General features: G+C 43.3%; 1 protein-coding gene across 10 annotated transcripts in view; it reads left to right on the plus strand.

Moving 5' to 3' along the window:
* The window catches only part of FHOD3 (formin homology 2 domain containing 3), a 393,264-nt gene that overhangs the window by 221,284 nt on the left and 158,924 nt on the right, over positions 1 to 13,056 (plus strand). For all 10 annotated transcript variants that reach the window (XM_069778694.1, XM_069778695.1, XM_069778698.1 and 7 more), the window contains exon 6: positions 8,306 to 8,400. In XM_069778694.1, coding sequence (XP_069634795.1) covers positions 8,306 to 8,400 — 95 coding nt within the window. The remainder of the gene's footprint in view (positions 1 to 8,305; positions 8,401 to 13,056) is intronic.

Below are 13,056 nucleotides of genomic sequence, written 5' to 3' on the forward strand. Positions count from 1 at the left end.
TTTTTTCTTTTTCCCTTCTCCCATCTTCCTTCTTCCTTAATGCTTTCTTTTTTTTTTTTTTTCATACTTTCATGCTTTTACTCAGCTTGCAAAATAGTGGTCTAATGCTGGAGTAGACTTGCTCATTTATTAATAAGATATTTTAATTACAGATTTCTTTTTAATGAGGCAATGTTTTTACCTTTTGCTATGTAAGCTTTACCCAGCTTATTGTACATTGGTAAATGTTATTAATCTTGTAAAGCATGCTGGAATACAGTGCATTTAAAATGTGAGGGCCACAACATAAAATAATGATTAAAACAATTATGACTAATCATGCAGAGCTTTTCTAATGCCAGATTTCAGTTTGTATAAAAAGGCACTCAGCAGGTTAACCGCTGACAGAGTCAAGTGAGAGCCTGTTCTTCCTTTGCGCTCAAGTAAATTGTAAGAAATACCATAAAAGAAATATTAGAAGAGGAGCAATTTGGATGAGCTCCTTTGGCTTCGGTGGGGCTTGTGCACTGCCACAGGTGTTGCATGGTATGTATAAAACACCAGCTTTTGCTGAAACGGTTGAGCTGATTAAAGCTGCCTTGTGCCCTTTGACCTTGCTGCATGCTGGTTTTTAAAGGAAGGAACACCAGAGGAAAAGGGCGGCCGAAGAAACACGAAAAGGAGAGAATTCCTCTGTAAGAAGTTTCTGTGGTCCTGGACTTGCCATGTGTTGGCCGTCCCTTGGGGAAGGGCTGCACTTCTCGTCGCTTGAGCCTCGGGGACACTGAGAACCATTGGAAGTAGGCTTTAGGGAGAGGAGACGTGTGTGTGTGAGGTTCAAATGGTAACTAGGGCTCTTCTCGTTAAGGAGCCTCAGAATAGGGAGTTACGGAGGCACTGACCATGCAGGTACCTTCCCCTGAAAAAGGGAAGGGGAGGAGAGGGGACCTGCTCCCCCCCTCCGCAAACCACATCACAACCTGCTTTCTAAGTGAATAATTAAGCTTGTAAATGCTCTGTGGTCTCTGTGCCTGCTTTATTGCCAAGGCGTTATCAACAACCGGTTTCTGAGGACCAAAAGTAGTGGTCTCTGTTCTTTGTGGATGACTTCTGAGTACCTGCAGCACAAATGACTGTAAATGTCATCGATGCTTCAAAACGTTGACACGTTTTCCCAGACTCTTGGTTGCTTGAAGCTCTGCTCTGAGTCCAGAGCTGGCAGCCTGTTCCCCTTCATTTTCATGTAGTAATCAGCAATGAAAGAGCGTTTCTTTGTGAGCGGCCCCTGGGGTTCACCAAAACTAAGATTATTGTTAAAGACAGACAATTATGTAGAATGAAATAGTAATAATAACACAGATCTAAACGTCTCTCCGTTGTGCCAGGAATGTCAGTGTTATAAATCTCCTCCAGTATTTCCTGTGGGATTTTGTGGATGGTGGAAACTATTGCTAGGCTGTGCCATTTGAGAACCCAGCGTTAAGCATGGAGTTTTAGCAGACTGATTAAAATAATGTCAAAATACACGTGCTGTCTCTTTAGAATCAAAATAATGGCAAAGGCACATTTTTAGATGCCAAGCAAAGAAAGGATTTTTGTTTCTTGGTGAGCTCGACCTTGATTTTTAAATAAGAAGTGCTTTTAAGGGCAAATTACAGCATGCCGCTGTTGTACCCGCTCGGTTATAACCACAGCCAGCAATGTAAATTGCAGGACCCGAGCGTGCTGCAGAAAGCTGTGTTGATTGCCCAGGAGAGCAGCGTGTCCAGCCGTCCTGGTTTCTTTGGCTTTGCCCAGGGGTGACCTCTGGCCAGCAGCTTCCCTTGAGCCTGTAATCCAGGGGAAAATTCTGGTTGTCACTTTTGTCACTCATTTTCAGTGTTAAAAAACAGGTGAGTTCTATTGTATCTTTGTACGTGGAAAAAAAAAGAACATTAAGTTTGATCTAGAAACCTTTTGTCTCTGCAAAAGATCTGAACTTCGAATAATACTTTAGGTCTGAAACTAGCATGCATAAGTTTCCAAATCTTTATGAGCTTGAAGTACTGCGTAAGACTAAAAGCTAGACTTTAAATAGTGCCAGCAAGCATGAGAACTTCTGATTTACATTAACAATGTAACACTTTTAAATCTGTACAGAACTGTCTTTGCAGTTTGAGTTTATAACATTAGTTCTGTGATGTGGTTTTTTTGTGAGAAAGTTCAGTTCCTGGTTAAAACAGTTAATACAAGTTCAGTACATGGTTAACGTGGGAGTTCTGAAAATTATTTTCTTAGCGTGTTTCAACTATGGTGCATGTGATAATGGAAAGAACAAATGAACAGAGGGTAAAAAGAAAAGATTAAGAAAAGAGTTGGGATTTAAAGAAACTTTTACAAGAAACAAAATATTCATGCATTTGTGGCCAGGAATAAGATTGTTTTTATCTTCCTAGATGACATTACAGGTATCTTCAACAGGAGTAAAGAAACGGGAATAGGTGTATAAACAGCAGATTTTGCACTGAAGCTAAAACCAACCCATACGAATAGTAACAGAGGAAAAAACCAAAACAAAACCCCAAACCTAAAAATTTAGCTAGTTCTCGCCCTGTGGAATGAATGCGAGTCATAAGGTTTGGCACAGTGCTGCTTTGTAAGACCATTTTCAGAAGCAGTGGAGAGGCCAGGTCATCTATTTTATCTGATGTCAGCTCTCAGAAGCAAGGAGCTCTGCTTCAATTTTGTTAGTTTTCAAATAGCTGGATGGTACAAAAGTTGTATTTAATAATGATTTCTCATCAGGAAAAACACTATCCGATATCCTTGGATATTATGGAGACGATAAGCTGTTCCCTAAGGGTGCGTGTGCAAGCACTGTCGGTGGGAATGTGCTACAAGCAGAAGTAGCAGCTCCTGACATCCAGCGTGTTGGGGCTGAGCTGAGCTGGAGATTTTGTGTTCAGGGAAGTCCCGCTGGGTGGCTGAGCTCTTGCCTCTCTCTAGTGAGGAAACATGGGGAAAGAAGTTTGTGAGGTAGGTTTTTTTCCTTCAGAATTATCAGCTAGTGCTTTGTGATAGAATACTAGATAACTATTATCTCCCTCCTGGGATCCCTCACTAGAGAGATACTGAAATTTTGTGCCTGATTGGGACATTTGCTTTGATGGAGTATGCCTTTTTTGTGCCCAGGATATAGTGTATGTAAGCTAGTAATCTGTTTTCAAGTGGAATGAAGGCAATCACACAGACCCTTAATTTCTCATTGATGATGATAAGATTTCAACTAGCAATTAGAGAGATGACTTTTAGCAGCTGGCTCTTCTCCAGTAGTTTCATCACAGTTCTGTCTGTCATTCACGCTCGCCCGTTGTTGTATACATACAGCGTGTCGCATGCACCGCGGCTGCTGGTTATGAAGCGCCTGATGAACCTGGGCCAGAAGCTTCCTCAGGAGCTGAAACCTGTGGCGGCAGGGTCTGGCTTTGGCCTGCTTCACCCTCTACGTTTGCTTATTCTGATGGGAACAAATACCATCACAAGATGCATCCTGGCCGTAATTCTTGGCGTGACGAATGGGTTTTTGACTCACAGGAAACTGTAAGGAAATAGTGTTTCTGCTCATTTGGTGCTGATGTTTTCTCTAAGAGTCTTGTGGTAAAATGAGGAGCAGGTGTGTGAGCAAGAAACAGCTTTGAAACTTTTGATACTCTAGGTGGGAAAAACAGACTTAAAGTGATTGTATTGGGTTTGTGTGGCAAGGTTTTGGTAGCAGGGGAGTTACAGGGGTGGCTTCTGTGAGAAGATGCCAGAAGCTTCCCCCATGTCTGACAGAGCCGATGCCAGCCGTGGCTCCAAGATGGACCTGCCGCTGGCCAAGGCCGAGCCCATCAGCGATGGTGATAGTGCCTCTGGGAGAACAGAGTTAAGAAGGGAAAAAAGTTGCTGTGGAACAGCAACTGCAGCCAGAGAAGAGGAGTGAAAACGTGTGAGAGAACCAGCCCTGCAGCCCCCCAGGTCAGCACAGAAGGAGGGGAGGAGATGCTCCAGGCGCCGGAGCAGAGATTCCCCTGCAGCCTGTGGGGAAGACCACGGTGAGGCAGGCTGTCCCCCTGCAGCCCAGGGAGGTCCACAGGGGAGCAGGGGGATGCCCAAAGGAGGCTGTGGCTCCACGGAGAACCCACACTGGAGCAGGCTCCTGGCAGGACCTGCAGCCCTGTGGAGAGAGAAGCCCACACCAGGGCAGGTTTGCTGTCAGGACTGGTGACCCCGCGGGGGACTCACGCTGGAGCGGTCTGTGCCTGAAGGACTGCAGCCCGGGGAAGGGACCCACGATGGAGAATTTTGTGGAGGGCTGTCTCCTGTGGGAGGGACCCCACGGTGGAGCAGGGGAAGAGTGTGATGAGTCCTCCTCACCCTGAGGAGGAAGGAGCGGCAGAGACGAGGTGTAAGGAACTGACCCCAACCCCCATTCCCCGTCCCCCTGCACTGCTGGCAGGGAGGAGGTAGAGAAAATCAGGAGTAAAGTTAAGCCCAAGGAAGAAGGGGGAGTGGTGGGGGGAAGGTATTTTTAAGACTTAGTTTTTATTTCTCATTACCCTACTCTGATTTGATTGGTGATAATTAATTTAATTTTCCCCAAGTCGAGTCTGTTTTGCCTATGATGGTAATTGGTGAGTGATCTCTCCCTGTCCTTGTCTCGACCCACAAGCCTTTCATTCTATTTTCTCTCCCCTGCCCAGCTGAGGAGGGCAGTGATGCAGCGGCTTTGGTGGGCACCTGGCCTCCAGCCAGGGTCAACCCACCACAGTGATGTTCGTTGTAATGATGTTTTGTGCTAGAGTTTTTCCCCTTTGGTCCTGTAAATTTTATATAGGAAAGATCCCAGGAGAGTATCAGTGCCAATACTGGCAAGTTTTTAGAGGCTTTCTTAAACCTCTTATTTTACAGAAATCTATGAAGTTTCTGGCTGGTCTGTCCTTTTCTAGCCTAAGCCTTTCCTAAGAAATCCAGCAATTTTCCACTTGAAAATAGCTATGGGTAAAGTCACACACTACTTTCACATAAGATTAAGGGTTTGACAAGGGTAGTGGGAACAAAGAAATTCCAAATTAAGTCTGCTCCGTATTTAAACCCCCCTCTCCCAGCCCCCTGTTGCACAATAGCAAGCTTTCCTAATGCAAGTAGGTTGTTGATATACTTCCAAAAAGAATTCCAGTTAGCTGAGAGATGGGATTAAATGGATTAAATAGCCTCCTCATTTTTCAGTGAAAAAAAAAAAAAAAAAGGAGTTCAGTCGAAGGCATGTACAAATGCGAACTTTAATGATTTTGGACTAGATTGGTTTTCCAAACAACCTCAGATTGCCTTGCAAATTAGCGTGCCCATTCTTGGCGAGGCCCTGCGTGTTGGTGGTGGGTGTGTGTGCATGCTGACACGCGTGTGCGGGGTGGTGGGCGCATGGAGTTTGCGCTGTAGCTGCAGCGGTCATGGGCCAGGAGGTAGGCTATCAGTTGGGTAGAAAAACTGCAAAGAATATAAAACAGCATAGAGTGCTCAGTGGCCGGTCTGTTCCCATTTAGTGCAAAACTGGTGTGCCCTACTCAGCCAGACCCAAGGCCTGGGAGAGCCCAAGAATTTCCAGCCCACCAGCCTGCTCTTACGGTAGCGGTTTTGGTGGCCTCTTCCATTTTGCTGCCGTGTTGTGTGATTACTAGGTGTTACCTTTTCTTCCTCAGCACAGATACTTGACATGGTATGAAAACCGACTTTCTCCTCCTTTTAGGTCTTCTCGTGGACTTCTTTTCCTAAGAATTTATAAGGCATCAGCTTTGTACAAAGTACATACAGATTCTCCCTAACTTACTCTTCCTCATAACGAAAGCTGATTTCTCCTCAACGCTGCATATCACGTCTTGCTTTCATTTTTCTGATCCCCGAAGACAGGAAATAGCAATATGAAGCTCCACGCCAAGGTCTGTCAGCAGCTGATAACTTTATGTGTGGCAGATAATTACTGGAGTCATGACTTGTATGTGGACAGCCTGACTCCATAGCAAAGCTGTCTTCATCTTGGTTGTTTCACGGCGTCCTTTGTAATTCTTTGTCCTGTGAAACTTATTGGCCACTTGTTCAAGCAGCAGCAGTAGTGGTTTTTTCATTTGTTACTAATTTTTCACCTAAAGACCCATTCTGTTGTTGGAAAGATACAGATACTACCATATACTTAGCGTAGTATTGATAATGAAAACAAAAATAAAAAAGATGGTGGGAGCGGTTGGGGGGGCAAGATTAATGGTAGCAGATGAAAATTGTCAGGAATCCCTAAAACCTTTTTTGGCTTCTTTCTAAGGACCACTAATTTGCCTTAACCTATTGCTGTTATGAAGAGTCACATCCAAGAGACTGAAGGCTAATGCATCCCAGATCTCATGCAGCCAGTCTAACTGGTCTTAAGTATAAGCAGTGGAATAATTTTGTATTGTGTGGATGTTTTCCCTGTTAAACCAGACTTCTTGCTGTCTTTGATTTCTATATTAATTTGGAAAGCATGTGCCAAGAGTAAAATTTGTTTCACATTTGTTTCAAATTCAAATTAAATCCCTTCACCCCCAACCAAAGAATTTGCAAGGAAAAAAAAAGGGGGGGGATTGGTGACCTTATCATGACTGGATCTCATCCTGATGAAGGGCCAAATCTTTTTAGCATTGAAAGGAAGTAAAAGCAAGAATTAAGAACTTTCTCTGATTACCGCTGGGATAGCAGTGTTCTCCTCTTTCCTCTACCTGCAAGGAAATGCTTCAAAGCAGCCATTTATTCAGGCAGTGTAATTCTTATCTCTTTTTACTGTCTGGCTTACATCTTTTATTTTACCTTAACACTTGGGCCTGTGTCCCTCCCACTTGATTTTATTCACCTGAGACGTGCGTCTCTGGAGGGTGGTGAATGATTGCTTCCTGGAGAGAAGGAGCGGAGAGAGATCGGCATACCCCAGCGGCAACGCAGCCTGCTTAAGATATGAGTTATCTCCTTGCCGTAGCCCTCTTGCTCACTTTTTCTCTGTCTTTATTGACCATGTAGGGTGACTTTGCTTCTAGCTTGGTGTTACAGATTAGATAAGGAATATTAAGTACCTAAAATTAGTACCTCGGGGATTTGTAACTCTAAGTCGACCAACTAGAGCAAAGGAAAAAAGAGGAGACAATGTAGAAATGAAAGTTAGCTGCTTAGCTGTAGAGGTACTTAAGAGCTCGCCTAATATTCTTGTCTTTGAAAATCTGCCCTCAAGGAAAATGATGCTGCACTGTGCACAACCTGTGCAAAAGTTAGCAAGCATTTGGAATGTGTTTGGCAGATTAATAACGTCGTAATTTTCCTCACCCTGTGGGTTTTTTCCTTTTTCCCCCATAAAGCGGTGTACTAGGGGCTCGTCAGGTTGTGCGTTAGATAATTGAGTTGTTATGCCAACAGGCTGTGCTGAAAGGTGTTACATCAGTGATTTCTTTTTCATCCCACTGTGCTTTGATCTCCTGCTATAAAGCAGAAGATCTAACAGTGGAAACTTTTGAAGATGATAGATGAATTTTGCTAATCCACTTCTCATAATCCGTACGAAAAATGTCTGTCCTTATCAGTCAGAAAAGATTTAATAGCTGTTGTCTCTAGAAAGTCTCATATTATCAGGATTGCAAACTATGGAATTACTGTTAAGAAATATTTTACTAGCATGTTTTGAAATGTTGTTGTAAATGCTTTAGAATAAATGAATAAAGATGCTTCTTTGTTAACCATGCTTTGTTTGTTGTATTTTCTCACTAAAATGCAAAACTAATTTGCAAGAGAGCACTGTGCAATGGTGAATATTTGCTGTCCTTATTGGTGTTAATTGCCCTGCTTTAATTTCATGTTATTGGAATTCACTGAAACAGTCAACTTAATCCAAATATACACTAATTCCAAACATTATATGGTGCTGAAACAAATGGTAAAAGTCTTGGCTCACAAGATGTAAAGCATTGTAGCTGATGGAACCCTTGCGACAGTAAGCAGTGTATAAAATACTGTTTGCAGCTGTTGGGGCAATAAAATGTGGCATCTTCTAGGAAGGAGCAAGTGCCTGTGCTTGTCCCTGGCTGAAATTTACACTTATATCATCCAGATGAGCTCAGTAAAGTTACTGCAGTTGCCCAGGACTTCGTCCAGCACAACCTTGCCCAATACATCTTTAGTTAGTTGAGCTCCCCATGTCTCTGAAAAACCCTGGTTATAGAAAATTGCCAGCAATGCTTAGGATTATAAAAAGTATTCACCTGGTCTGATTATATTTTATCTCTTTTCTTTACAATAGCTTTGGGCCAGATAATGCTCTACGTCGATGGAATGAATGGAGTAATAAATCATAATGAAACCATCCAATGGCTCTACACACTTATTGGGTCAAAGGTAAGACACTCTCCAAAATTCTTATTTTATATGTTTTTGGTATTCTTTAAATACATTTTATTTGTATTACATATGCATTTAGGGTATAAACAGACTGCATGTTAGGTTCTAAATGAGTACATAATACTGCATGGAAACCAGGGCACACTGAGCTGTTTTTTTTGTTCTACTGTTTTTATACTCTTTTGTGCTGTTGGCACACACTCTGCTCTTAAAAGCAAAGATACCAAAGATGCCCTCGTTACTGTCTGTGCTGCCATTGCCGTTGACCATGGAGAAGATTTTTTAGTCTTGCAGTTGCAGTTCCCAAGACATTCTTTGGAACCACTTTTTGGGGTGGTTTTTTTCGCCCCCTTTCCATTCTGTGAAGGCAAATCCTTTTCTACAGTTTCACCATTCTACACTGCTCAACTTTGCAGAGCACTGGGGGAAGACAATTCAGAGTGACTTCCTTCTTAGAACAGAACACAATATTTCAGTTGGAAGGGACCTAGAAACGATCATCTAGTCCAACTGCCTGACCACTTCAGGCCTGACCAAGTTAAAGCATGTTCTTAAGGGCATTGTCCAAATGCCTCTTAAACACTGACAGGCTTGGGGGCATCGACCCCCTTTCTAGGAAGCCTGTTTCAGTGTTTGACCAACCTCTCTGTAAAGAAATGCTTCCTAATGTCACGTCTTCTTGTGCCTGAAGAGCCCTAGAAGACCAAGTCTGGTACCTGCCTACAAGGAGGCAAAAGCTGAAGGCCAGAATATATGCCGCTTGGGTCGGTCTTCTCCAGTGAAGTAGCGATTTACATAGTGCACAACCCGCTTTTAAGGCCGTCTTTGTTGGAAGTCGAAAAGGAAACAGAACACAGATTCTGCTGGCACGCTGTCCTGAAGGCCTGCAGAGTAGGTAGTAAAACCACAAATACACCATTTTCCACTCTGTTGGCTCTCCAACTTTAGGAAGTTTATTAAGGCCTGCAGGGACTGCTGCTGCTCTTGCCATGTAGACCTGCTTGGGACAGGTCCATGTGATGCCAGAGCCGGAACAGCGCATGTTAGCTATTGTCAGCAACTCAAAAGTTGCTGTAATTGGTGGAGCTGAGTCCCTAGTTAGAATTACTAAGAAATTTACAGGAACTTTTCCTCAAGTGGCTGAGTCGCAGAAAGTTGCTGTTGGATCCACAGAGATGCTGCTGCTCTCCCCCTTTCCCCTGATACCTTTCATAACACCAGGAGAAAAAAAGCTTGGTGTCCCAGGGGCCTTTTTTAACCACTACAGAATTTTCTTCTAAAACGTGCAAACTTTACTGCTGCAGCAGATTATCAAGTCAAAGAACAGACACTGCAGTATTGAAAGAACTGATTTATCTTGGGTTGATATACCTATATTGGTAGATATGTAAAAGAAAGATAATGATGGTTATGAAATCTCAGGCTTGCAGGGAGTGCTTTATGACTGGAAGAAGATGAGGAGAAACTTTTCCCCCATGTAAAATGTTCGACTGTTGTCTGAGCTTTACACTGGGCAGTTTGCCCTCTTGCAACAGAGAATGTTAGCCACGGTTGGAAAAGCGGTGCAAGACGAGAGAGAAATGATTTGCTTGGTGTAGATCCTGATTTTCAATGGAACAGCTAAAAGAGACAAGCAAAACAGGGAAAAAACTATTGCCGTGTCTGCAGTTATTTTAATTCTCTAATGCACCTAATGGGAGTGGGATGGGGGAGAAACACGACTGTATTGCTACCTTGCAGATTAAATCCTGTCTAGATTTTCTTGACCAGAGTACTTCAGCTCTCAGGTCTGTAAGCTCCTTTCTCCCTCCCCCATTGCCAGCCCAAATGATTATCTCCATGTCCTGGCTCGGTGCCTGCAGCTGAGGAATGCAGGCAATGTGCTTTGAATAGTTTGGTTTCAGGTAGCATCAAAGTTGCTTTTTCATTATTCTTTGACTGTCTTGGAAGAGATCTAAGTCCCTGTCTGCGTGCCAGAAGTTAACCGAAGGTATGGCAGGCTTACTGTCACAGTGTGGTGGAACAGCTGCTTTATGCACTTAAAGGTGTATTTGACATTCTGTGAAAAACGAACCCCTGGAATTTGCAACGCGCCTGCGGTCTAATTTGCAGCCCTGCTGTGGTGGTGCCTTCTCTGCAGCAAAGGCGGTGAAAAATAGATTAACACTGCTGAACAAAAAAAGGAATAGTGAAATTGCCAATTAAGTCTTGGGACAAATCCCTCTAATAGGATGCAGGAGGGATACAGTCGTTCAGCTGCCACAGCTGCGACACATGGTTTCTCACCCTCTCAAAAGCTCTGACAGGGTTTAATATACTCAGCGGTGGAGGTTGTTGAATCTTTTCCACTGATTTTTTTCTTTTTTTGGTCAAATTCTAGAATGGTTTTGACCCTTCCCTGTTATTGCGTAGGGCTGCTCACTTGGAGTAGTGTATTACTGTGTGTGTTTGTCCACCGCAGCACTCGCCTTCAGCAGCAGACCTTAGGGTCTGCACACTCAGCACTGCATCACCTCTAATTTTGGTACCCAGCTCCCAGATGACTTTATGCACCTAGCATTACTTCTGTACTGGGATAAGGGAAGGGGGTGGGAAATAAAATCTGAAATCAGTGAGAAAGAAGGACTATAAGCAATTTACTGAAAGCCTGTCTAGATTGTTGCCATTATATTCCTTACTGTTGCTAGTTGTGCTGCAGTTTTACCCCTCTGAGCATCAAGGGATGCTTCTATAGATGGATTATCGGAAGTTGCTGGTAACTTTAGTGCTGTTGTCTAAATTTGCTCTGAATAAAGTTACTAGGGAGGTGGTTAAAATTCTAACAGTGTGACTGCACTGGTGCTGCTGCCCTTATGCTGGGTATGATGCACCAGTGGTGTCAGCGTGAGGAACTGAAAAGCAGGAATAAAGTTAATCTTAGATGACTCATTTGTTAGGGGCAGAAAGACCCTTCCTTCTGTTTCAGATCGGCACTAGATTGGAAATTTGAAGTTAGCAGTACCCTTCTTCTGCCATGTTATTTAAAGAGAAGAGCATTATCAGCACATCCCAGACTCTTAGGGCCACTGCCGGTCATTTGTAAGACACATCCAGCCACGTGTGAGCACACCAGCGTGTGCCACTGGCCTTCCACAAGCTGGCTGTAGGCTGCTTTCCAGTCATCAATGGCTAATATATCCTTGGCATAAAACATTTACAGCATAATCCCAATTTAAGTGTACATTACTACTATTTCATCATTAGTTATATAGGCAGCAATTCATCAGTCCTTCCCTGTTTAACAAAGCATTCAAGTATGTACTTAATTATAGGTGTTTGGTTACATGCTATTGGCTTCCAGAGAACTTTAATACATAACTGAGGTCAGCAGCATACTGCTGTAGGAGTGCAGAAGACGGCTATAGGAGGGCCAAGGCTCTGACCATCTTACATAAGCTAGAAGTTATGCAAATAGGGAATATGTGTGTCAACGAAGTTTTCTTTTAGCATTCGTTGGTAGCATGGAAAATTCATGCAAGATAGTTTGCTTTTTAAAAGACAAAACTAGCAGTCAATTAATGTTAGTTAACAGTGCTTTCAGAATTGCTTCAGTTTTACTTTTTTTTTTTTTTTAAGTGAGTAAACTAACCTCTCAGGGATGTTGCCTTAACTGACCACGTGCCGTAACATGTGTTTGAACCTCACAGCATCTGGGAAATGATATTTCACCGCTTTCTCGGTGTTTCCACCAGCTACACGTTGCGGCTGCTGAAGTTGGACTTAAGTTTTTGCATTATATTGCAAGTTATGTTTAGCCTGGTTGTAAAGGGACCCGAGGCATTTGTTCATGCTGGCAGCTGGCACCCCAGAGCCCTGTGGAGCTCGATGGTGGATCACCTGCAGGTAGAGTCTCGGTTTGATGGTGATGGCAAGGGCTCTTGGAAAATGTCCCTTACCCAAAACAAGGGACGCCGGGTTAAAGATACACATGCACTGAGCCAGAGTAAGTCCTTATCATTATTTTTCACCTGTTAGCATGTATGAGGTAATATATATATTATCTTTCATATGCGTTGGTATTCCCTCTGACCTGGTAATAGAAAGTGTACAATACTGTGTCAGCGCCTTACCCTCTCCAGGACTAGCTACTGAGTGTTTACAAAAAGTACATTTCTGAACCAAACATCTTGGAAAAACCCCAGGGGTTTATATCGTCCACTAGAGAAGCAAACATTACTTGGCATCACAAACCCACAGGCTTTTGCCACTCCACCTCGATCTTCGAGGGCACCTCTAAGGCATTAAGTGGTCCAAAACCTGAGTCTGGTTTCACCTTTTCTTTCCCCCCATTTCTGACTGCTACTGATAATGAGTATTTTTTTCCCATTTGATGATCCAGGCTGTTCTGATTTGCCCCAGGGGAGCTAAAGCCCCTTTTTGGCATTGTTTTCAGTGGAAAGTAATCCATTTTCAAAGTGGTGCTGGGTAACCTCAGAAGACAGGGTGGAATGCTGGGCCCAGGCTGATACAACGAGGTTGATTAAAGATTCCTATCTCACATCTTGTTTTAATTTTTTTTTTTCTGCTTTGTTTCTGTCTGGGTCCTAGATTGCAAGGTTAAATATGAACTTCAACTAGAAAGTTGTTCCCTGTGCCTTGGGTGAATCTTTTGCT

Source organism: Haliaeetus albicilla, chromosome 3 (assembly GCF_947461875.1).
Source record: "Haliaeetus albicilla chromosome 3, bHalAlb1.1, whole genome shotgun sequence".
Taxonomy (NCBI): domain Eukaryota; kingdom Metazoa; phylum Chordata; class Aves; order Accipitriformes; family Accipitridae; genus Haliaeetus; species Haliaeetus albicilla.